Here is a 25,231-nt window from a genome sequence, read left to right on the forward strand (position 1 = left end):
GGCGAGGGACTGAGGGAAATCTGCTGGTTTACGGAACGGGTTGGCACTTAAAGCGCGCGGCAGAGAGCCTGAAATGGTGAACCGCGTTGGCGGGACAGATGTACTGAAAGATCAGGGTTCTGGCCAGCGCTAAGCCAAGGCTGGTATCGCCTGTTGAGCCGGGTTTGCCTGCAGAAAAGGTTTCGGCGCGGTGGTTTCCTGCTTCTGCGGTACCCCTGTGCTTGTGTTTGTCGGTGATGTGGGTTATGGTAGGCTGTGCCCCGCTGATCGATGGCGCATTGATTTTATGCTGCACGCGTGCTCGGCGAGTGCTGGGAGCAGTGCTGGAGAGCCCTCCAGGTGCCTCGCAAAGGGGCCTGGAGCTTCTGGATATTCGCACATCCTATGGCACAGGCATCCTGTAACTTGTGTGCTTACGTTGGCTCGACACTTCAGTGTGCTTGCCCAGAAAAATATAATAGAGCTGTTTTACTGTTTCAGGTTCTCGTGCCATTCATCAAACATGAAACACCACCAGCAGAGAACTCAAAACAAGTGATTAGTGAGGGACTGCACCATGCAAGCCATAGGCAGCCAGCGAGCTGGCAGCTTATCGTGGAGCAGCAGTGAATCTATGTTTAAAGAAATGATGTGAACAGGGGGAATGCAAAGAAGTAAAATCGCACGTGCCTTGCTGCGAGGACACTGCCGGCCCTGGGCTCTGATCCCTTCCTGCTGTGCTCTCGATAAAATGCAGTTGTGTGTCTCTTCCCACAAATCTGTGCAGGCATAAAGTCATCTGCTTTTAAACTAATGCTGAGCCTTTTCTGCCTGCCAGAGTTCAAAGTCTTAAACCAGCGCAGCCGTGCTGCAGGCAGCCACGCTGAACCAGCCTCTGTCAGGCACAGCTGGGAAAATCCTGCACCTTCGTGCAGGGAGCGGGGCGGGTGGTGGCTCTGCCCCAGGCCCTGGTGCTGCTCCCCCCCGTCTGCTGGGTCCACACGGCCGCGGGATGACGGCGGGGACGGATGCAGCTCGAGGGCCTGCCGGGGCGAAAGGGTTTTGCTTGAGGTGGCACGAGGGAGGCAGGCGGGCTGCGTGCCCTGCGTCGTGCCCTGTGTCCCGCAGCCTCTGCCCAGGATGCTCGTCCCAGCCCTGGAGCCCGGGGTGACTTTGCACACCCTTCTCGGTGGGGCTTCTGCCATGTGAAAAGTTTCCCAAACCTTTATATGGGGAGGAAGTAATTTTCCCTAACAAATAGCTGTCTGCGGGCAGTGTTTTCCACGCAGCGGTAGAAAGCTGACTAAGGGATTAATTCTTCCAGCGTTTTTGGATCCGCGTATTAGTAATTCCTTGAAATTAATTGTGAAAACCTGCAATGGCACGAGTTAATTGAGTTTTACATTCCATTAATGGGAGTGTTTTAGATCTTAGTCTCAGGCAGAGTCAGCTGCCTTCAGGACATCATAATTTGCACCAAATAAATATTTCATTTGTGCTAATAAAAGAAGGGGCTGTTCTTGAACTGTGTACATCTGCATAGAGCGAGGGTAAATGGGATGTAACGTATAGTGTTCGTGAGACAGTATTGTTTAGCTGGGCTGTTGCATCGCTGGGGGGCAGGAGGGTCTGCCTGCAGTGTGGTGCAGGCAGAGTGCAGGCAGGGTGCAAGCACCGGTGGGGGGGCTGGGGTTGGCGCTGGCTGGCTCCCCGGGGACAGATCCCTTTCCGCTGGGCACAGGAGATGCTTCGGGCAGAGATTTGACCTGAAATTTGTTCCCATCTCCCAGTCCCTATTGCTCTTCCACCGCTACGTGCCGTCAGCTCTCTTCTCTTTGTGTTACATATTTACCTCCGCGCTTTCACCTTTGCTTTGATTCCTTTACTCCATTTTCCTTCACAGTTGCTGCTCACAGTTATCTCCTGCTTCTCTCTTTCACTTGTCTCTTTCCCAGTTCTCCTTTTACCGTAACTTTTCATTGCTCCAACCTGTCTTATGGCTTGCCCTTGAAAAAACCTGCATCTGCACAAAACCACCTCAAAAGCCCCAAGAAGAGATCCGAGGCCCCGAAGGCCCTCGCCCCACCGCCCCAGGCAGCGTACCCCAGATACGCAGGCGGTCCCCGGTGACGGAGCTGGCCTGGAGATGAAGGTATCTCTCCAGCACATGGTTAGCTGCAGGGGGGAGCTGCAAGGATTGATAGGAGTTACCCAGGACTCGGCACACAAGCTGCCTCGTGCCATTTTCAAGGTTTTGTGGTGTCAAAAATAAATAAGATTCCCCTTTTTCTTCCAGGCAACCTAGTGTCAACTTTCCAGACAAAGGTCCTTTGGGTTACCTCATCTTTCTCCTAGATTAATATTTTGACCAACTGCAGATGTAAATCTCTGACGGAGCCCGGGGCTCTGCTGCTCGGCAGGCACGGGAGGTGCCGGTTCCGAGGGGTGCAGAGGCTGAAATGACGGATTAGTGTTCTGCGCTCACCTGGGTTACACCTGGTACAGGGTACTGTACTTGTGCCTTTCTGCCGTGAACACCTAATTTATCTCCTTCTCCTTCCTCCCGCCTCGTTCGAGCAGTGGTGCAGTATTGCTGTGAATGTCAGCGATGACTGTGGGATGAGCGCGGTGCTCGGCGTGAAGCTATCCCTCTGCTAGGTGTTTATCGCTTCTCTCTTCTCTTCCCTTTCAGCTGCCCAGTTGGATGATATCGGCTTCAGCATTATCAAGAAATGCATACATGCTGTCGAAACAAGAGGTAGAGCAGCTCACCAGATGGTCTTGTTTTGGGGGACGGTTGCAGCTGTTTGTAGCATAGCAATTCCTTACCTGCTCTTTTCATGAGCAACAATGATTCATTAACCCTCGGAGACCCACATCAGATAAACCTGGAATATGCTCAGGCAGATGCGTTTGCTGAGCCACGTGTTTGCCCGGTGGCCGGGGTTAGCCGGGGTTCAGCACACAGCGGGGCAGAGTTTGGAAATAATGCCCTGGACGTGCAAGATGGGGGAAGGGACTGAAACTGCGAACTTCTCTTGGGCATCCCTTCATGGTACCACGACAAGGCATTTCCTCTCCTGTGGGATAACAAACAGATCTGTGCTTCAGTCCTTCCCCTAAATCTCTTGCAAAGACTATTTATATACAGACGGGCTATCTTGTTAGCATCTGGATGACATCAAAACAAAATTTTGCACTCTTCTATGATTTTCAAATGTAGTTGGTGAGAGGGTTTAATTATTTTTGCTATTAGAGAAACCAAAGAAATGTTAGTAGCTCTTTTGACATTCTTCTAACAAGCTTTTTATTTTTCCTAGGGATCAATGAGCAAGGGCTCTACCGAATTGTTGGAGTAAACTCTAGAGTTCAAAAGCTGTTGAGTATATTGATGGGTAAGTATCTCGTATTTTGTTAAAGGCAAGTAGATTGTGCTGCTTTGAAGTCTTGCCAGCCAAGAAGGGAGGCTCTTGTCGGGGTCCCTAATCGTGGTGAATGTGCTCTTAGGGCCACATGCTGTTAGAGGCCGGGAGGTCCCGGGGAACCACTGGCAGGTTGCTAAGGTAGGACTCATGTAGGACGTTGCTTTCAAAGGTCTTCTGGTGCAGTCACTGGTGTCCTGCTCACATGCGCTATGAATTTTGGCAGCCTTTCCAAATGCAAACTAAAATCTTCAAAGAAATAGCTGAAAGCTTTGGTTTTTAATCTCATACCTGCCACGTTGTTCCCAGAATACTTTTTAATTATTTTCTCTTGTGTGTTGCATGCTGCCTGTGGCTCTTCTTCCTTTCCCTTTGGACCTTCTCGTGCCTGTTTTAACACGGTCTGGCCCAGACTTTTCAAGCATGCGTTTCCCTCATGCCTGAGGCATCGGGTCCTGCGGGTCTGGGTGCTTGGGAGGAGAGAAGGTGTTGGGTCACACCATGGCAGAGCTTGATGTTGGTGTCGTGGGGCTCCTTTGAGCACTGGCCACCCTGTGCAGCCCTCAGAAACCCCTCCCCACCTCCCAGCTGATGTCATGGCAAGAGAGAGGCTGCAGCATTTGCTGCAAGTGCCTTAGCGCTCTGCACCAGCATTCTGTGGGCCTCACCTGAGGGCAAACAGGTCTTGTGGTTGTCAGTGAGCAGGTGGTTCTTCCTGGTGCGGGGTACTTCTGGGACCACTGCAGCTGACTGGTCCTGGAGTGGTTCCCTGTTGATGGTGTTGGTTTTCCATCACCCCGTAGCTGTGCAAAGCTGTCCGTTGGGTCACACTTGTTGGTTTGCATTGGAGAATCCGTAGCCTGACTCCCAGCCCAGCGTCTGTGTCAGAAGCCCAGGGTTTGTACTGGACCCAAAAAGAAACGCGAGCCGTTCCTCTCTTTGGTCTTTTTGCTGCCTTCCCAGGCCTTGGCCCCTCCAGCAGAACCTCCCCTGCTCCCTCTGCCCTTGTCTGTGGTCCAGGCTGGTGCTGAGGTTGGCTACGTGTGACCAAACCATTTCATCCCTTGAACTAGCAGGTGGCATTTCCACCCCCAGCTGCGGCCCTGCGGCAGTCTGTCTGTCCGGACATGCATGAGACAGACATTTGAAGAACCGTTTTGAGAAAATACACACTTGGGTTGGAGCAGCAGCAGCTGCCCTCTGCCAGTCCCAGCTCATCCTTCTCAGACTTGGCAAAACCATGTATGAAATAGGTGTAATAATGAGGAAACAAATGCTTCATAATTTGTTAGCGCCCTTATGAAAGTGTTTGTTACTTCTTTGGGGCAAATGAGGGGAAATGAGTGACGTTCGTGGTCATCTTCATCTTTCCATTTGCTTATTATCATTCCTTTGCAACATGACTTCCTTTCTGTTGCCTTCACAAAATGCCAGTGTTCCTCTCTCTACGTGTTTCACCTTGCAAAAACTTTTCATCCGTTGTGTTTCACTTTCAACATCTTTCCTTCTCCTCTCCCAGTTCCCCGGTCTTTTCCCAGCGTTCACTGAGCAAAGCCCGTGGTGGCTGTTACAGTTGTCAGCGTTAACCTATGCAAAATTGATAATCCAGGGATAATTAGGAAACAGAAGGGTAAGGCTCTAAATCAGAGGCTGACGCAAGGGGACCTCTCTGCACCAGCTTTGCTCTGGCATTTGGAAAGTTCGCTGCAGTCACAAGCGCTGGTGGCTGACTCTATTAGTAGAAGTTTGGCACAGGTTCTGGGGCATGTGAGTATGTCCTGCTAGCCACCCAAGTACAGCAGATAAGCCAGAGTTGTCTCATGGCGCACACATTTGGCACCACTGCATTAGAGCATCGGTTAAAGAGCATTGCTGCCCGCTGATAAAAATAGGCTGGGGATCGGGTGCCCCACGGCACAGCGGGTCTGACGTGCCAGGTCCTCTGCTCGTGCTTGTCACGCCGGTGTGGTCGTCCTGCGAGCTAGCGGAGCAACTCATCTTGTCGTCTTCTCGCAAGGGCAATTTCAGGCTGTGTCTGGGCCGAGGCGGCGGGGCTGTGACAGATGGCAAAACTTGCTTGGTTTAAGAGCTCTTGGAGCTGGGAGGGATTCAAAGTTTTGGACGGCATCCAGCATCCATTATCTCCTCAGCGACTGGAGCCACTCAGCTGTCGACCTCGTGTCTCCTAATGTGGTGATATATCGTCGGTGGTTTTTCTTTGTTCCGGCACATCTTCGTTAGTTGTGGGAGCTGGAAGCCTCATCAGAGGCGAGTGCGTGCCGGGGGGATGCTGGACATGGCACTCCCTTGGGGATCTCCCATGCCGTCGGTCGCCGGGACGCTTTGCTAACCCGCGACTCCGTATCTTTCTCTGAATCGCAGGCGATTAAATCGTCTTCAGCAATCCCAGCATTCAGGCTGTCTGTAGTGTCAGTGTCAAGCGGAAACGTGTCCGTTGTCAAGCTCCCTTCTGTTCTGGGCTGCCCTCGGGGCTCTGACCTCCTGCCGGTAGCGGCACTGCTCGAACGCTCGTTCGGATCCAGCCCTCGTCAATGGAGGAGCCAAATTGTGCTTACAACTTCAGGTTTCCCTTATATTTAGAAATGAATGTGGGCAGCGTTACTGAGTCACATACAGTTGAAATGGCAAAAAGATCAGGTTTCCCTGAGCGGTGGCTGGTGTCGGTGACACTGCTGGGAAGGCCTTTGGCACGAGGTGTCTCTGCAGGAGGTCGGCACCGCGCTCGGCCGACCGTGGAGCGCAGGCTTGCTGTGGGCAGCAGCCAGGTCGGGGACAGCGCAGGTCTTGGGCTTGGGCAGAACAACTTGTCTTTGTCTAAAGCGGGGTGAAGCGGGGAGGTGTGCCCCCCCCCGGGGCTCGTGGGAGGCAGGTCATCCGCGGCAGAGCAGGCTGCCTTCCCTAGCCTTCACCGTCACCGGGCACCATCAACGTGAGGACAAAACCCAACAAATAAACAAACTTTTATCAGTCAGAGCTGCCATGAAAGGGTTTATTGTGGAAGTGTGTGTGCACAGGACAGCGGTGGTGCCAGCAGATCCGCTGCTGAAACTCGGCACTGCCGTGAGCACCTGATCTGCTCTTGCTCCTTCCCGAGGTGAGCCATCAGGGCTGGCGGGTGAGGCTCCCCACCGCCCCTCCCTGCGGGATATAAGGTGCCCTACGGCTGTTTTGGAAATATCTGGAGCCGCCCAGGCGCGGGTGAGAATTACGGCCGGGTGATGAGGTGGTGCCCCAGGCGGTTCCCCTGGCCTGGAGGAATTGGTGAGGAACTGAAACCAGCTCTGGTGGGGCGGCAGGTTTCTCCATCGCCAGGAAGCAGATGGAGACGTTCCTTAGAAAGGGCTTCGGGCGGTGGCCGTGCGGGACGGGCTGGGCAGCAGCCGTGGCCAGCAGGGATGGCTGCCTCGGGGAGCACCCGCCGGCATGGCACACCGGTGTCCTGCCACGGTTCCATCACAGCCGTGGGTTTGGGGGTGTCTGATCAGCCTGGGCTTCCCTCCCACCCGCCGCGCTGCCGTGCCGCGGCCAGCCCCGTGGCGCGGGGATGAACGCACGGAGATGAACGGGGCCCCCGTCCCCTCCGCTGCCACTGCTGTTTGCCTCCAGGAGGAAAACAAACGAGCAAAGCTAATTTTTTGGGAGTAGGAATGGATTCCTCCTGCCCCTGAATTTCTTCGTAGATCCTGCCATAAAAACACACGTTCAGATTTCTTCTTGATTTAGATCTGGAGTGCTGCAGCTCCCTTTTCTTTCCTCGAATATCCCCCGGGTGAGGCCGTAAGTGATAACCCCTGTGGTGGCAGCCCGGGAGAGCCGGGGAGCGCTGTCCTTGCGGCAGTTGTGACCACGCCGAACGGGGGAACAGGAACGGGGTGATGCTGCGGCGGCCGGCAGTGTCACGGGGGGAGGAAAGGGCTTTTTCAGCCTCTGCTGGAGTAAAAGGCCTGGGGAAGTTAACTTTCCACTCCTTTTTCCCTCGCCCTTTCACTGCAGCCTTTCCCATATCTGCTGCGAGACCTCCGATGAGTCATTAGCAGCAATAAGCACCTTCAGGGTTAATTCTGCGTTTGGCTTGTGTGGGCCGTGTTTCACGGTTACGCCAGGGCACGTGGAAATGTGTCCTTGTGCGAGACACAAGTTCGCGGTGGGGCTGGCTGCAGCCATCTCTAGCTGGGGAGGCAGATGCTCCATCTGCAACCTACAAAGTTAACTTTTTGCGGAGTCATAAATTTGAAGGTCAAGGGGAACTGGGAGCAGATAATCTGCTCCCAGCCTTTTCATGAGACCGACTGTAGAATTTCACCTAGCGTTTCATGACTCATGCCTATAAACTCCTGGATGAGCTTTTGAAAAGACATCCAGGCTTGAGTTGTTTGTTCAACTTCAGCGAAGGTCTTGCTATTAAAAAGGGTTTTTTAAAAATGGGTGGGGTTTTTTGGGTTTGGGTTTTTTTTTTTACTATGCCAAGCTTATCTTTAATCTATTAAAATTGCCTCCTTAAAAAGGTAGTGCAATAGGAAGTTGCCTTGGCACTGACGAGGAAGGACGGTGTTCATTTGTGTGATTGCTGTGAGAGATACATGTGATCTTTGTGTGAATATACATTTCTTAAATGTTTACTTTTTCAAATGCTCCTCTTGATGGTTTTTTTTAATTAAAATAAACCCTTTGCCCTAAGGGAAAGCCTAACTCTTATTCAGTGCATTCTTTTAATTAGTTTTAAAATTACACTATGCTTACCTATTGCTTTAAAATTCAAAAGCGCATTATACATGTCTGTGAAAAGACAAACACCCACTGAGCTGAATCCGTGGGACCAGATGGCGGCGGCAGCTGTATCTGGCGTCAGGCTTGGCCTTGGTCGCGGCGAGCGCCGCTCTGCGCCTGCTCCGGCTCTCCAGGGACGCTGGGCACGTCCATGTCACTGACAGGACCCGCAGCCGTGTCTCCCGGGGTCCCCACAGAGGTTTCCCAGGGATTTCGGTGGGAGCAGGATCCCTCTTGTGTTTCCAGGTCCTGCTCAGCCTTTGGCTCTGGAGCAGCTGAGAGGTGCCAGGACCGCGTTAGCAAAGAGCGTTCGTGAAGCAGCATCCAAGCAGGAGAGAAACAACCTGCTCACGCCTGCAGACAGGGCAGGTTCGTGCCCTGCTCCTCCCCAGCCATGACCGGCACAGCGCTCCTCGCTTCTCGCCTGGAGCGGTCGCCGTCTTGGTCCTCGGTGCCTTGGCGCTGTGCATGAGGTATCCACGGCCGGGCCACTTAATGCCGATCTGACGGTGGCTTTTGAGTTGACTGGCTGCAATTGTCAGCAAGATTTAAAAAAAAAAAAAAAAAAAAAGTCATCTGCATTGGTGTCTGCAAGGGGTGGGTGTACAGATGGCAGCGGTCACCGAGGAGCCCCCCCGGCGTGGTCAGCTCGGCTCCAGCCCCCATGGCGGCCGGGTCCCGGTGTGGGTGGAGGTGCTGAAGAAGGGAGCGGTCGCTGCTTCCTGAGGGCTCTTTTATTGTCAGAGCATTAAGGGGTTTCCACAGAAATCAGTAAAAATAGTGCCTTATCGATCTCACTACGAAACTTTGTGCAGGCAGGTCTGGTTTCCTGGCCTGGGTTGGTGGTTTGCAGAAAGCAGGGAGAAGCAGAGCGCTGCGGAGTCCTGCGAGCAGGGTTTGCAGGCGGCTGGTCCCCATCTGCCTTGGGAGGGAACAGGCTGCTGGTCCGGAGCCTCCTGTTCACAGCGTCCAGGACAGCTGCGCGTTTTTCTGGTTTCTTGAAAGGAATATTTAAAAGGAAAGATAGGAGGGGAAAAAATGTGGAAAGGAAAGGAAATGGAGAAAAGTATTCTGCAGTATTTGACGACAAAAATAGAGGCGCTCCGGAGGCTCCCCGGCCCCAGATGCTCGCACTGCGCAGAGCTGGAAACCGGAGGGCAGGAGGGCAGCTCCGCGGTTCCCATGGGATCTGCGAGCCGGTGCCGTGAATCCCTGGGCAGAGATGGGGTGCGGGGTAAGGGGGGTGGTGCCGGGGTGCCGAACCCTCTTGGCACGAGCATTGAGAGGGTGGCGGGGCACGGGGCTGGCACACGTGCAGTTACGAGTCACGGGACTGGATTTCCTCTGGGCACGTTGGCATCGCGGCTGGGTGGATGCCCGGTTCCCACGCAGCGGTGCCGGCGGCTGGAAGAGCAGTGTGATGCAGAGGTGCTGAGCCGGTCCTGGGCCCCTCACAACGAAACACGGCCAGGAGAGCTGCTCTCCTAGGAGCTTGGTGATGCCGATCGCCGGGAAGGGCGGGCTGAGCCTGTGCATGGCACTGAGCTGGTGGCACCTCACTGCCCTCAGACCCACCGCAGGCCCTGGGGTGCCGGTTTGGGCAGTGCCGGGATGGACACGCGCCAGGGCTGCCCCAGGAGCCATGGTGGCGTCGGGCTGGCGAGGGCGTTCCTGGAGCGGTGAGCTGAGCGAGGGCCCCCCGGAGCCGGCAGCCTGGTGGGTAACGTGCCGAGGCCGGCTGTGCCGGAGCCTGGCCATGGAGCGCCGTGCAGCAGCCCCTCTTCCTCCTGCCTGTCCAAAGGAAACGCAGCCGAGGGGGCGCGGATCTGCCTTCCTCTACCCTCCACAGCGGTTCGGGCTGCTCCAGGGACTCTTCCCCACCTTGGGCAGGAGAACAAGCCGCCTCCTGTCCCCCCCACACCTGGGCAGGGCTCCTGCCTCCGCCACCCTGCCTGTCCTGCCGCCTGCCCGACACCCACCACCCTCCGCAGGGGCCGTGCACCCTTGCTGCCGTTGCTCACGTTGGTTTGGGCTGTGGCAGTGCCGTGCAGCCCGCTTGGGGCTGGGAGTTCTGCTGAGTCCCGGGGGTCTCCGTTTGCCTGGGTCCGTGCCGTGTTTGTGCCCTGCTCTGTCACCACTGTCGCTGAACACCACGGGCTCCTGCGTCCCGTGTGATGTCACGCTTTGAGTCAAACTGCCCATCTCATTGCTCATAATTAATGTTTTTCTTTTCTTTTTCTCGGACCATACAAGTGAGTGTGGCCCATCTCGTGTAATGAACCCCGCTTCCCTGCAGAAGTGCCTGGTGGGGATCAGCTTGTGGTCACCGGGCTGGGGAATTACAAATAAAATGGGACATGACCGTCTTCCCACACAGCTGAGCTGGTGAGCTGGTATGAGCTGGTATTACCTTCACTTTGGTTCACTTTTTTCTATTTTTTCTTTTTCGTTAGATCCCAAAACAGCCACTGAAACAGAAACAGAGATCTGTGCAGAGTGGGAGATAAAGACCATTACTAGTGCACTGAAAACCTACCTGAGGTAAGGGAGAAAAGCCTCATCTGTCGTGTGGCTTCAGGACAGATTCAGTGATGGTCTGGGAGGTTACTGCCTGTGATTGCAGATCCTCAGTGAGAGCACTTCAATAGAAAGGAAGAAGAAACTGCTCTTCAAGAATTTATTCTGGCTTTTCCCTTGACCCTCCAGCGGATTTGAGTAGGACTTGGGGAGCATATTGAGCTCTCTGACAGATGCGTGTATCATACATGTGTGATTTAAAAACCGCATTCTTCTGTACCCTGCCTTGATTTAAGCTTTTTCCTAAGCTTTTCCCGATGGGCTTCCACCTAATGACGGGGAGCCCAGCGCTCCTCTAAGGGCCGTGGCTGCAGTGCTTTCTCAGAGCTGGGTGCTGAGCTTCGCTGCGGTAATGATTTCTGTCTGCAAGCTGATGCCGTTATCATCGTGGGTTATCTTCCCAAAGAGCTGCTTCGTTGGCAGCAATCTGCGTCTCGTTACCCACAACATGCTTCTACCTGTCGTGACTGCAGCTTCTGGCTTGCTGTTACTGCTCTGTGCGTTGGGGTTTATTTGAGAGAGAGAGCGCAAGAGAGAGGCTAAATCCAATTAGGGTGATGAGTATAATTAGCTTGGTGGATCTCAGCCTAGAAAATCACAAAACACTACATAATTTTGCATGATTGGCAACCTTTGCTCCAGACTTTGAACTGTTTGCAAAGCAATGAAGAATGTCGGCAGCTCCAAGATGTCCACTGGAGGGATGGAAGCGGGAGCGCAGAATGGGGAATTTAATGGGAACGGTGACTGTTGAAGTTTTATGACGAGGCTTGTTTCTCTTTTTAGTTTATTTTTAAACTTACTTGGAAATCATAGGCTTACTAATGTACCAAAACTCTGTGTTGCTAAAGGAATGCTAAAATTAAAAATGAATTTAGTGTGGTGCAGAGAAGGGAGAAAGAATAAATCGAAGGTCCTTCAATAGATGTTATTCCTTCTGATAGGGGGAATTAATTAGAGTTGCCATTGCTTAATTCTGCACTTTTAGAAATGGAGCTGACTTTATGGTAAGGGCAAAGCTGTATTTCTGCGATTCTGTGGATGGTGTTACTCAGATGTGTTTTGTGCCTGTTACCTTTTTATCTTCCAGAATGCTTCCGGGGCCGCTCATGATGTACCAGTTTCAAAGGAGCTTCATCAAAGCAGCAAGTGAGTTTGTTGATGTTTACGGCACCGGCCTGAAAGAGGAGCGTCATTTGCAGTGACTGAGCATAACCTCTGCCCTCCTGCTTCCCCACCGACCTCCTCGTTCTTAAGTCCCGGACAGTAGAATAAGAATGGAGAGTCGAGGGGCATGTTGTTGTTTGGAACTTCACCAGATGAAAAGGAAACGCAGATGGTGCGGGGGGAGCGGAGAGCTGGCTGGTGGCAGGGGCTGCTGCTGCCGTTCTGTCTTGTTCTGAGCGTCGTCTGTCGAAATGAGGGAGGCCGTTGTTCAAACACCACCTATGGTGTTTTGATGAGATTGGTTGCGGTTCAGGTGTCTGCACCGCTGTCCTTTGCCATGGGAAGATGCTGTGCACGAGAGCAGGTAGCCCTCCCTCGGCAGCCCTGCACTGGGACCAGGCGTCAGGAGGGCTCACGTGGTCCGTGGCCTCGTCGCTGGTGGCCTCCTTGAACGGCTCCTGCTTAGGCTGTGGGGGCACCTGCGGGCCCAGCCGGCCTGTTGAGGACTGGATGCTAAAACCTCACCAGGCGCCGTGCTGAGCGCATCCTGACGGTGCCTGGGAACGCGTAGAACGGGAACGTGCTGATGCTCCCCGTTGCCGAAGTGGGAGAAACGCTCTGGCTCCAGCCGGCCCCTTCCCTGATCACAGCTGCCTTTTCCCATGGCCGGCGTCTGCTCTCAGCTCGCTGTTTCAGCCCATTAGTTTCCTCCTTTTGGAAACAACTGGTTGGAGTTGGTAGAAAGGAAAAGTGCCATGGGGAGTATCTGCAGGGTGGAGTAGGGAGAGGGAGCCGTGGGTCCCGGGGATGTCTGTTGGTGTTAATGTTTGGGCCTGCGTGCCTCTTTCTGTAATAAGCCCCCTGATGTGGAGATGAATGATCTTTTCTTTCCACCGCAGAACTGGAGAATCAGGAGTCGAGAGTGTCGGAGATCCACAGCCTCGTTCATCGGCTCCCGGAGAAAAACAGGCAGATGCTGCACTTGCTCATGAACCACTTGGCAAAGTACGTTTATGACTGATATGTTTTTCTCTCCTTTTTCCACTTCCTCTGAAAGTTAATAGTGCTAGAAAAGTTTCCTTGTGTGTGTGCGCGGCGTTGAGTCATATCTGGTTGGCGAGTAACTGGAAACCCGTGTGTGAGCGAGATGAGGGCTGGCGGCGGAGCGGAGCGGGAGGGAGGGGGGCTTTCCCGCTGACCCGCGTCCCTGCCGTCCCCTCCGTGCGTGGCCGTGGCCTGGCCCCGGGGGGCAGGAGGAACCCATGCGCTACTGGGAGCGCAGCGTTGCTTCTAATGGGGTTCGGCTATCCGGGAGGCAGAGCGGAGGTTAAGCTCCTCTCTGGGTTTCAGATCAAGCCTAGTATTAAAGGACTAAAAACTATTTCTTTGCTCCGGAGCATTTTTTCCTGTCTTTATACAACCTGATTAATCAATACTTGTAGGTCACCTTGAAACTTTTCGAGGGCAAAGGAATCAAATAATTTTTTTTGCTTTCAGTGATAGAGCTGACCTATAATTTCCCATCTTCTTCCTGCTTCTGCAGGTTACCATGGGAACCCTTGATTAGTGTTTTAGAAGTGAAAGCATCATCAGGTGTTTGTGCCAGCCTCAAGGCTGTGGGATCGTACCTGCCCTCGCTGTTCGCACCGGTGCTGCAGGAGGGTGAGGCAGGGCTGGGAAACCTGGGGAATGAGTTAATCGGCACAACTGTTTGGAAGGTCTGGGAGAACCTGAAGTTATCTAAGAGAAAAAATATCAAATGATACTTGAAATAGGCTTAAAAATTACTCCAGATGCTTTCTTATGACATGGGTTTGTATCTGTTCCATGGACTCCCCGGCAAGGCTGTTAAAAACCAAAGAGCTGGTTTAGATCTTGGTTTCAAAACCTTTTGCATTTACAGGCTCAAGCCAAGGGCCAGGCGGTTCCAGGTCCTCCCATTGGCCAAATATGTGCAAGGAATCTCCTAACTGCTTAAGTGCTTTTCATTTAAAGGAAAACCTGGTGGTGTTTGAGTGGGAGACGTGGAGAGGGAGGCAGGTAATACAATGGGGTTCATGCTGCTTTAGTGGGGAAGGAACTAAAACAAAACACAAACGAACAATGAGCGTAGTGGTGTGCACTATATTAGGAAGAGAAACAGCTCATAGTGGTTATTTAATGGGAAAAAAATTGTCTGAGAGAAAGGCAGGAAGCCGAGGAGCGAGAGCCTGCTCTGCGGAGCTGGCCGCCCTGCAGAAGCTGTCCTGGCCCCGGAGCCGGTGCTGTTCCCGGGGGATCCCGGGCTGCGGGGCCAGGGGAGCAGCCAGCCCCGGGCACGGGCCCTCCGGCATCCCTCCCGTGTCCGTCCTGCAGCCCCTGCACGGCGGCTGCCCTGCCTCGTGCCGCGGGGCCGCCCGGCAAGGAGGCCCTTGGTGCAGGAGCAGCAGGAGGGCGGCCTGCTGCGGGACGCGTTGCTGCGGCTCTTGGCAGCGCACCGGTTGCGGCAGTGGTACCGTAAAGCTGGATTAAAGATGTTGTGGTGCAGATAAAGCTTCACAGCTGCAGATGTTTGGAGGGAGGGAGAGTGTGGCGGAGGGGACAGGGGTCTGGCTGCCCCGGGCGACCTGCGTGGGGAAGGGGGATGCCCTGGGGCTGGGACCGGCGGGGCTTTGGGTGCTGCCCCGTCGCTGGCCAGAGGAGCGGAGAGCAGAGTGTCCCGAGCTAACGCCAGCACCGAAGGGCCCCTTCCTGGCCCCGCCACGCTGGGCTGCGCTTCTCGGATTCATGAGGGGATTGCCTCATCCGTTTCTGGGGCTTTTTTATTTTATTTTAAGTAATGTATGAATAATCAAGATTTGCATTTTTATCAGATGAGCTAAAAAATATTTCTTACAGTATTACTGTGGAGATCTCTTACACTAAAAGCAGAAGTCAGTCTGTATCAAATAGAGAAAGAGAGTCTGTCCCACGTTGTCTTACATCCCCTGTTCTTTTGGTTTGTGTGTTTACTGTTGCTTAGTGAAAAGGGACACGGGGCTCCTCGTGTGGCGCAGGGCTGCCGTTAGGAACAGTAATAAAACCGCCCTAATACACCTGGTACATTAAAAAATGGCAATTATTAACACAAATATCAGCTGGGATAAGCGCCTCTGAGGTGGCTGAGCAGTGCCCTTCCCTCTGCACAGCAGGGAAATGTCGTGGGTTTCCCCTGCACAGGCGAGAGGGGCTCGTGCCCCCGCGGAGGGAAGCACTGCTGCTCCCCCTGCGCGGGAAGGGAGCGAGGAGCTGGAGGCGGGGGGAGGACAGGTCCCGGGGACAGGCACAGGCAGGGTGGATGGAGAGGAGCCTATAAATAGAAAATGAAGTTGATTTCTGCATCTTGCTGTATCCCTAAGCCTATATGCGCTGCCTCCTGTCTCATGTTCAGGTGTCCGGGCAATTATTCACTGAAAAACAGAGCATGAGCAATCCCTGTCCGTGCTCCTTCATCAGGAACATAATGCTGCAAATTTCCTCCTCTGCTCTACAGTCCCTGGTTCCAGTGAAACTTGCTATTATGATGTTATTCTTTGCCCCATGAGTAGGTGAAACCTTTAATTTTCCTTCCTGGGACATGTTCACGCTGTCAGGATTCCTGTGATAAACCCAGCTGTGATTTACTGTTCCTGAAAGAGAGGAGATCCCTTTGTTCTGATGTTTTTCCAAGGGGAATCTCTGCAGGAGAGCTTCAACACCCGCAGTCCGGACTGTCCCAGTGCACCCCGTGCCTGCATCTGCTGGCCCTGCCAACAGGCATGTCTGGGGATGCAGCAGCTGACGTTAGTGAGACTCTGGATGATCTTAACAATCGCCTGGTTTCTCTTGTCTCAGGCCAGAATAGCCCATGGCTTTCAAAGAACTGAAATGCAAACCCGGCCCGTATCTTCTCCTTCTTGTAGCTGTTTTAGTTACCGGTCACTATTGCTTCATCAGCCTGTTAATCCTGGGAGCTTTTGGTGTTTGCGGGGGATGGCTGCTGAGAGTGCTCCTCATCCCCTGCTTTAAAAATAAGGAATACACCTTTTAACAAGCTACAGGAAGAACTGATGCCAGGAGACGTGGCGAGCTGGGTGCGAGTGCGTGGTACCCGAACGCGCGGCAGTGACACAGCCCCTCGCCGCCGCGTGCTCCCCGCTCTCCCAAACGCCTTTTCCAGCATCGTTTTTTAGCACTTTGTGCTGAGCCTTCCCTGGGCCCGACGGGGCAGCAGGCTCGAGCTCTGCACGGCATGGGACTGCTCCCACCATCTTCAGGGTTTTTTTCTTTTTATTCTGGGATTTTTCCTCCACTGTTTCTAGTTGGGAAAGAAGGAAAACAACCCTTCCTCGGTGCTGCAGAGCACCTTGGGTGCAGCGGGCTGTCCCACAGCGCATCACCTAGCAACACGCTCCTGCTCACGTGCTTCTGCGTTGTATTGCTGCAGATATCTCCTTTTGGCCCAGCACCTCTCTCCAAGAATGGCTACAGTGTAGTTTCAAATGCTTTTTTGTCAACAGAATGTGCCAGATCCGATTAAATCAGTTTGGGGTTTTTTTTCTGCCAAGTTAAGTTAAAGCAGGTCAAAGCGAAGTGGAGGCGCGCGGTGCTGCCGAGCTTGCGGGTGGCTGCGCCGATGGTGCTGCCGGGAGTGGAGCTGCTTGCAGAAAATTGCCATTTTTGTTAGTGAGCTGTGATATCATCCCTGTGTTTTTCTTCTTTTTTAATGTACTTTCTCATCAAGGAATAAATGCTTTGGAGGTGCAGAGCAGGAGGATTTCGCGCTGATTGTGTTTCAAGGATCTAGGAATTATTTTTTTGGCATGGGCATAATTTGACACCTGAGCTTTGCTTTGTTCTTGTAGCAGTGAGATCCAGGTTCACCAGTACAGCTGGTGCGGCGCTTGTGCACCCTTCACGGGGCTCCCGAGACCCTCCCGCAGCTCTGCATCGCTCCCTGCCCCGCTGCTGCCGCTGCGTGCATCCCCCGGCCCGAGGAGGAGCAGGGCTGCCCCTGTCTGCGCGTCCGCTCCTCTCCTGGCAAAAGGTCAAACCAATTAAGGAGGCTGCAGAAGAAATGTGTGTACGTGTATTTAGCAGAATTAATTATCTTCAATCATTCACAGCTGCGGCCTGGCCAGCAGTGACTAGTTCCCTTTGTTTTTGCTGCGGTGGTGTTTTCTAGTTTACGTGTTTTAACCAACATGATAGTGATTGCTATCTCTAGCACAAATTGTTTTCCACTTATCAGTGTGGATGGTTTCCATGGGCTCTGCAGGGCGGCTGCTATCGGCCACGGCCCAGAGATCCAGCAAAACCCACCCTCTGCTACAGCCCGTCGGCGGGATGGGGCAGGGGCTGGACGGGGAGCGAAGCGCGTTTTGGAGGGCTCTCCGCTGAACGAGGGATTGTTGGCAAAGGAGAAGAAAAAAATCCTCTAGGTCTTCTGCCTAAAAATACAACCCGGCGCTTGTTTTCCTCCGCGTGGAGCAGTCCCGTCCTTGGCAGCCCTGTGCCGTGCTCCCCAGGCTGTGCTGCCCGTGCAGAGCCCCGCCGGAGCCGGGGTCCCCAGCAGCGGCGCGCCGCTCGCCGTGGTGTGCTCGGTGCCTGGGGCTTCAGGAAACCCACCGCGGCACCTGGGCAGGACTCGGGGCGGCTGCTTCCCCAGAAATGTGCTTTTCCGTGGGCTGTTTTCCCCGTTTCCCCCCGAAGGTGCAGCCGGCGAGGAGGCTGACGCCTCTTGGCACAGCAGGTCTGATTTCATCCCCGTGGCAGCTGTTTATGCTGCTGTCTGCTAACTATTCATTTGCTTGATTTATGTATTACTTCCAGTAAGTCACTCTTGTCCAGGATGTTCTGGAAATTTCCACTAGCCGCTGAGGCCTCTGAGATGCATTTCTCTCATATGCTCCTCGCCTGATTTGGCTGCCAAAAGAAAATAGCGAGCGAGTTCCCTGACCTCGTGTGGCCAGGCCAGGCGGCGATCCTCCCACGCAGCTGCCTGCTCCCCGCGCTTCAGAAATGCCATTTTTTTGCCTGGTGCCTATTTCTGATCCCTTTTGATCACAGCACTGCTGGGTCCCGGGTGAAGTCCCGGCAGTTCGAGTGACCCAAAGGATGCGGGTGCTCCCGTGGGTAGCACAAGGCACGTCACACGAGAGGTGATTCCCCGTAGGCACGCTCTGCCTTGCAGGAGCTGGGAGAATCCTGCCCGGGGCTCGTCTGTCCTGGGTCTGGCTCTTGCTTTTTGTCCTGCTCTTTCCTTTTGTTCCTTTTTCTCTTGTTTTGTTTCTCTGCCTTGTGTCTTGGTTTGGAGCATCAGGTCCTCGCCCCTGGGGAGCTGGGATGGGTGATGGGTGCTGCCAGGGTCTGCAGCCGGGTGAGCACTGTGCCTCTGTGCTGTGCTGGAGGCAGTCCCGTGCCAGAGCCGGTGCCGGAGCCAGTGCCGGTGCTGCCGGGCATCCCCAGAGCTGCTGTGCCGAGGCATCCTCAGTCCCACCTAACCCAGTGCACTGTCTTGGGACAGCTGGTACGGGCGGTTTCAGGGAGCAGCAGAGAGGGGATGCTGTGGGGTGTGAGCCCAGCCCGGCCGCAGCTCCCCGGAGCTTCATCCCCCCCGTGGTGGCAAGCGACCGACGGTGCTGCCAGGGCCGTCGCTGCCGGTGCGCGTGGAGGTGTGTATCCGCATCGGTCCTGCCGGGCGCGAGCGTTGCCTATACGTACCCTAGGCGGGCAGGGCAAAAGATGTGAACCAGCGTACGGTAAGGGAGAAGGAAAGTTTAGGCTGATCACGCTAAAACAAAACAAGAACATCCTTCATTTTGAAAATACAGTTCTAAGCAACTATTTCAAATCATCCTCTTCCCAATTGGAGCCAATCCCACTCAAATCAATAAAACTCTGTTTTGTTTTAATGCTTTGACATGATCAGCAAGTACAGCCGGTTGTCTGTTTATTTTTCTCCCTGCACGGGAAAAGCCAACCGCGGCAGCAGCACTGCAGCGGGCTCGCTGCACAAGGCAGGAGAAGGGGGTCGGAAGGAGCAGCCTGGGAGGGCGGGTGAAGGGGAAGGTAACGCTGCGGCAGCACGCCGTGCCGGGGACCCGACCTGGCTCCCGGAGCGCAGTGCGGCGTCCTCCCAGTCTCCCTCCTCCATCGCATCGGGCTCTGGGCAGGTTCTGGGGTATTTTTAACGTGGGAGACAGGCGGTGGATGAGCGATCGCTCTGCAGATTAGTTTGAAATCTTAGCGCGCTCATCTTGCCTGGCTAATTTAATTACGGCGTTTAACTGGAACCACCTGTAGCTCTGTGGGAAGACAAAGCCGCGGAGGTCTGCAGGGCTCTGGCAGAGCCGCCGGTGGGGGCTGCGCTGCCCCTCGGCTCCCCCGCGCTCACACGCCTTCCCAGCATTAATGAAGTCTGCATGTTCGGCCTAACGTCTCCCTTGTTCTCTTAGTTTCTGCATTGGGCTCCTGAAGATAATTTTACCTTTAGCATAGCTTGTTGGGGGTTAGTTTTTTTCAACCAGGGAGCTTTGCAGAGAGGAAGGAGCCTGCCCTGCGCCTTCTCCTGCCTCCCCGCAGAAATCCTGTGCGTGTTCAGATCCCGCAGAGGCAGCGCTTGGACTGGTCAGTGGGTGCTCAGACCTGCCCGTCTGTCGCAGGCGGTCTCTTACATGGTCTTGATCTGGTTGCAAAGGACCTGCATCCGTTTTTGTTCTGCTACCACAAGATAATCCACTGGATTATTGATAATGTGCCAGCAGATTGGCTCCTTGCTCCTGCTGGGCTTCGGAGTGCCTGCCGCCAGGTACGCAGCAGCAGCAGCACAGCGAGCGCGCTCCCAAGCTGCGTTTGCAATTAGCAGCTGGGGTAACGATGACGTCGTGAATGCGTTCCCTTGTTTTCCTGCTATTTTCTCTGCTCAGGACTTGCGGTGAGGGAGATCCTTTCCCACCGCTGAAGCCCTTCTGCGGGAGGCAGCCCGTGCTCAAGGACCGCTCTGGCGTGACGCAGCGGCTCCTTCGGAACCGTTCACGCTTCTGAGCCGGAGGTGTCAAAGCCTCGCGGGGCAGCAGCAACACCTTGGGTTTCCCCCTGCCCTTTCCTGGAGGAGCTGGTGATGCTCTCCGCAAAGCAGAGACCGCTCCGGGTTTAGCAGGGACTGGTGGGGGCACGGTGTTGATGGGGTTGTGCTGTGCAGGATGCGGCCCCGGGAACGCCGGGCACGCTGTGCAGAGCACGAGGCTGGGTGCATGCCCTCCGCCTTGCAAGCTCTGGCTCCCTCTTACTCTTCTGCTTTTGTTTTTAATATGAGATTCTGCAGAATTTAAAAAAACAAAACACGCACACAAAAAGTCTGTAGGTGTTTGCTGTGTTCTGTGGGCTTGGCTTCCTGTAACGTGTAAATTAGCAAAAGGTTTTGTTCTACTTCTGCAAATGAACTTTTCACCTCCTCAGCCTGGATTGTCAGTAGATGAGCTGTTTGCATTTTCTGGTAGCTATTTCTTTCATGCTTCTCCAAAAGGTCCTTATATTTTCTGAAGGCTCCCCAGTTTTTAGCTGTAGAGGCATGCACTTCAGAGATGGCAGCATCTCTTATCAGATTCTTCACCACTCTTGTGTCTTCATCATGCATAAGAGTCATCTCTAGATATGCTAACGGGTGTCTTAAATTAGGTTAAAGCTTACATCACCCACGCTGGCAGGACCAATGGGTTAGTAGCATGTATCGCGGCGTAGGCTGGGTTTGCTGTGGAATTTCTGTGGTTGAACATCTCTGCCGAGCTCCCGCCGGACAGCCGGGATCGCTGCGCGTTTTGTGTTACCCAGGAGTGAATTCTTGTGGGCTTGCGATTGAACTTTACGTTGTTGGATGGAGGTTGTTGATAGCACCTAATTATCTGGATTCTTTTTAATCGTTTATCACAGTGAAACTGAAACTATGTACAGAAACAGATTGAATCTAGAGTGAGCAAAAGATTTCCAATAAATAACTGGCATCTCTCCCTGGTGGTGTCTGCTCCATCCCCGCAGACAGAGTGGGACTTTTAGACACTTTAATGAGAGCTTCTCTAGATTGCGCTTATGCTGAACAGACCCGGTACTAAACCAAATTCAATTATATAGATTTTAGTCAAATCCTTTTTCCACAGAAGAAAGGAGAACAAAAATCACAAGCGCCGAGATGTCTTTGAGCTGCGGTTTTCCGCAGGATGCGGGAGCGATCCCCAGCCCAAGCCGGACGTGTCTCCTCTGTCCATCTTCAAGTGACTAAACCGCACGTCTAGTCAGCTCTAGCCTTTTTGTAACTACAGTTTTTAACTACATTCAAACTGAGAAGCAGGTATTTTTCAGAACACCTGCTGTTGCGTGTGGAAGGTGCACGTGGAGGAGCGTGGGGCAGAGGGTCTGAAAGCCACCGGTTGGGGCCGGCGGGGCCGGGAGGCTCCAGGAGCCGCTGGCGGAGAAAACCCGAGTGCAATCACAGCCTCCGTGCTGGAAAACCCGGGCGATGCTGGCGCCCACGGGGGAAAGGAGCTGGTTTGCGTAGGACATTCTCTGGCTTGGTGGTGACGCCAGGCGGACCAGGGCTGAGCTGAGGGAGCCAGTCCTGCTTTCCACGGGCTTTATGTATGCGTGTACGTACAAATGTATGTGGAAACGTGTTTCTTGGCTCCTGCTCCCTTAATCAAAGTCACCCCGCAGAGGGAGGTGGCAGGAGGGTCCGTCCATCGGCTGCACGGGTGCCCCGCTGTGAGCATTAGCAGGCTGTTATGTTATTAAATTCAATAGTCACTGTACTCTTCTAACGTAGTTCCATGGAAGTTTGTGGCAGTTGGACGTTACCTGCTGCCAGGAAGAGTGGGAAGGGCACGGTGGGCTGAAGCGGGTCTGCCCACGCGTGTGTGACGGGGCGCACGAAACCTGGGGGGATTATGTTTTAAATTAAATTGTTGGGCAACGCCTTGTTCCACCGGCAAGGATGGAACAGGCGTTTTTCCTGCTTTTGTAACCAGGACTTTAATTTATTCTACAAAGCTGGTTATTTCTGTCTTCGCTTTCTTTCCATGTAAGGATTTTTTTAGGAATTCAGTGTTTTGCAGGGAAGGGCAGTAATCTTGCATTTGTGAAGTGAATGTGCTCCAAAATACCCCTCAGGTGGAAGAAAAAAAGTCAAAAAAACCCCCTGCTTTGTTGCTCTTCCCTGTGGCCGATGCACTTGCGTGACTGTACGGGTGTACGGGAGGGTAAGTTCTGCTCCTTACCCGGCGACCTGGCTCTGGGCTGTGAACTGTTTCCCGTGGCTCCCCGAGGGACGGCGCCCGTCGCGCTGCAGAGCCGGGGCAGCTGCACTTGCTGAAACCGCTGCCTGTTCTTGCTGGGAGGCTTCTGGAAGCCCGTTTGCTTTGGCTGTTTTCCATCTGTCAGGTAGGCTTCGGCACGTCGCTTGCCATCGCGGCAGATCTTTCAAAGGATTTCTCGTTAACGCGTACTTGCTCTTTCAGGCTTTTATTGCCCCGCCGGCTATATAGATTTTCTTATATCAGTGGGAAAACATCAGCAATTTCTGGTTTTGGAGGAAAACCCACCTGCGCAGCGGGGGCTTTGCTGGGGGCAGCGGGGCCGGTGGTGCTCGTGCACGGGACGGCTCTCGTGGGGCTGCAGGTACAGCCCGGAGCCAGCCAAAGCTCCGCTGCAGCACGAGCTGCCGGGGCTGTCGCTAGTGGGTAAAAGAACTATTATTATTATTGTTGTAAAGAGGAAAGATGTAATTGAGTGCAGCAGACTGAAGTTGTAACTGAATGCTGTGCTTGCACACATACGGCCAAAATTAAGGGAAGAAGCACAAGGCTGGGGGTTTGGGGTGTGGGCTATGGGAATTGCATTCACTGGTGTTGCCTCTTGGTTGCATGCTGTGAACATGAAGTTCACTGGCGTGGCGCTGGGGTTTGGCCCGTGCAGGGAAGGGTGGCAGATCCTCTGCGGTGCCCAGCGTGTCCCATGGGCTGCGGGAAGGGTGCTGGTCTCAAACAAACAGGGCATCGCCGTTGCAGGGTGGTAGCGGCACGGGGAACAGCGTTGGCAGCCTTGGCAGCCCCTGTTCCAGCTCCGTCCGCGGGGGACGTTTGAGGGTGAGGTCCCCTTTGGCTGGCTGCATTTCTGCAGGTGGAAACCATGGTGACATTTTAACATCAGCTCATGGCTGTGACCATGGCTTTCACCGGGGCGTCAGTGGAAACCCATGGTGCTGCCGACACTGTGCCGGGGCGTGGGGAACGTGCCGGCCCGTGCCGCTCACCCCGACCGCAGCCGTGGGCTGAGGGATGGTGAGCAGGTTCAGGTTCCCCCTGTCAGCGCATCCCCCCGAGGTCTGGCATCAAGCTCCAAAGCCAGAGAGGATGGCTTTGGAAACCGCGGCGACTTGGTCTGGATAGCCTGAACCAGAGGAGCGCAGCAGCACCACATGTGTTTTCCGTGCAAGTCACAGCACGTATGGTATTCACACTGATTAGAGTTACCGATACTGAACTTCACATTTGGCCTCTGCATCTGTTCAGTGTGATATGAGCGTGGGGGTTTTTTTATCCCTGGGAGTAAACCCAAGCATCCAGCTGTGGCCAGATTCACCCGAGAGAAAAGGAGAGTCTTGCTGGAGCAAGTCAAGCCGCCCAGGAACAGTGCAGGCGCATGTTTGTCCCAGCTGAGCAGGGAAGCCCGAGAGCAATGCGGCTGCTTGTCAAAAACCCCTTTAATTCTCGATGTTGCGCCTGACGGTTTTGTCAACTCCTTTCAGAAAGTTTCTCCTTGTCTTCACTGGGAGGTTTTGTATTTCCTCGATGATCTGTCCTCCTTTCGGATCCGCTGGCCTCCATCTGCATTCCTCAGTACTTGGCTCTCCCCGCTCGAGCGGCGGTGCCGAAGCTGCGGTGCTGAGGCTCTGCAGCCTGGGAAGGCTTGGGCTGCGCGCGGTGGTGTTTTGCCCGTGCTGCCGTCCCTGTTCCTGCGTGCTGAGAACATGCAGTGACCACGTGGCGGCTGAGCAAGCCCAGCGAGCTCGTCCTCCTGCGGCTCCAGGCTGCTCTGGCCCTTGCAGAGCTCCCCTCATCCAAGAGCAGCCCAGAAGAGCACAGGCACATCCAGAGCCTTAATAAACACGACAGGATAAATCACGGTTATGCAATTTGTGTTTAGTTTCTGTGCGTGTGTGCCCCGGCTCGGGAGATGAAGTGGAGCTGATCCTGCTCCCCGGTTCTCCGCTCCGCATTGCTCTTCACGGCGGCGCGGCTGTCTGCCCGAGCCCAGCGCGAATCGATGTCCCCGTCACCTCCTCCCGTGCACAGGGACCATTTGGGAACGGTTATTCAAACGTGCGACTGACCGATTTAGCTGCCTGGGACGCCAGCGGTTAGTGCTGCAGGTGTAATTCCTTTTTAATGTGCCACAGCCTTCTTGGTTCTCTTGCTGGGAGCAATGGGTGGCACTTGTCTTTACAACGGCACTTGAAGAATTTCTATTTCCAGTCTCCTCTGTTTCTGATAGCGCAGGAGGGGAGCTTTGGTTTTTTAAAAAAAATCTCCTTTTAGTAACTGGAAAACATTTTCATGATTATTGTTATTCGTGTTGTTTTAAAACTCAAGCTGTTTCTTTTCTGACCCAAGTTTGCTTTTCACCAAACTCGGTATTGGGCTTCTCTGGGTTTGGGTACCAGGGATGGCGCGGACACCAGCACCATTCAGGTTTCCCTCCGAGCAGAAGGCGGTGGCCGCGCACAGCCGGGTTTCACACCTCTGCCTCGCAGCACAGTGTTCTGCAGTGCCCCTGCGATAAAACCCCGGCTGCGCTCCCAGCCCTCGGACGGCGTTCCCGAGCCCGGGGCTGCCGGGGTGGGTAACCCGCGGTGGGTTTGGGCGAGGAGCGAGCAATCCCCAGGAGCCGCAGGGCCACTCTCCGGGGTACAGCTCCTCTGGCCCCGCACAGAGGGGTGAAGCTTCTCGCCCCGCTCTCCGCCCACACGCTCATCAGCTGCAGCCCAATTAAACTCAGTAATGTGCAGGGATGACTTGAACGCACCCAGGAACATTTCCCAGAAGTCATTAGATTTTACCTGATAAATGCCACCAATTGTGTGTGCGAGCAGCCGCCTGCTCTCTGTCCGGCAGCGCGCGCGATCCAAAGTAAGCGGATGGAAATGGGGGTGCGGGGGGGCAGGGACACCGGCCGCGGGGTTCTGCTTGAACGGAGCCCCCCAGCAGCCTTGCCCAGGCTCTCCCCGAGCCGGCAGCCGCACTGCCCCAGAC

General features: G+C 54.2%; 1 protein-coding gene across 9 annotated transcripts in view; it reads left to right on the forward strand.

The window, feature by feature from the left end:
* The window catches only part of ARHGAP26 (Rho GTPase activating protein 26), a 152,360-nt gene that overhangs the window by 74,127 nt on the left and 53,002 nt on the right, over nt 1-25,231 (forward strand). For 8 of the 9 annotated variants that reach the window (XM_075766784.1, XM_075766776.1, XM_075766779.1 and 5 more), the window contains 5 exons: nt 2,672-2,737; nt 3,300-3,374; nt 10,643-10,730; nt 11,857-11,915; nt 12,833-12,938. In XM_075766784.1, coding sequence (XP_075622899.1) covers nt 2,672-2,737; nt 3,300-3,374; nt 10,643-10,730; nt 11,857-11,915; nt 12,833-12,938 — 394 coding nt within the window. The remainder of the gene's footprint in view (nt 1-2,671; nt 2,738-3,299; nt 3,375-10,642; nt 10,731-11,856; nt 11,916-12,832; nt 12,939-25,231) is intronic. The other variant, XM_075766780.1, reaches the window with a different exon arrangement.

The sequence above is a fragment of the Balearica regulorum genome, chromosome 14 (assembly GCF_011004875.1).
Source record: "Balearica regulorum gibbericeps isolate bBalReg1 chromosome 14, bBalReg1.pri, whole genome shotgun sequence".
NCBI classification, from domain to species: Eukaryota; Metazoa; Chordata; class Aves; order Gruiformes; family Gruidae; genus Balearica; species Balearica regulorum.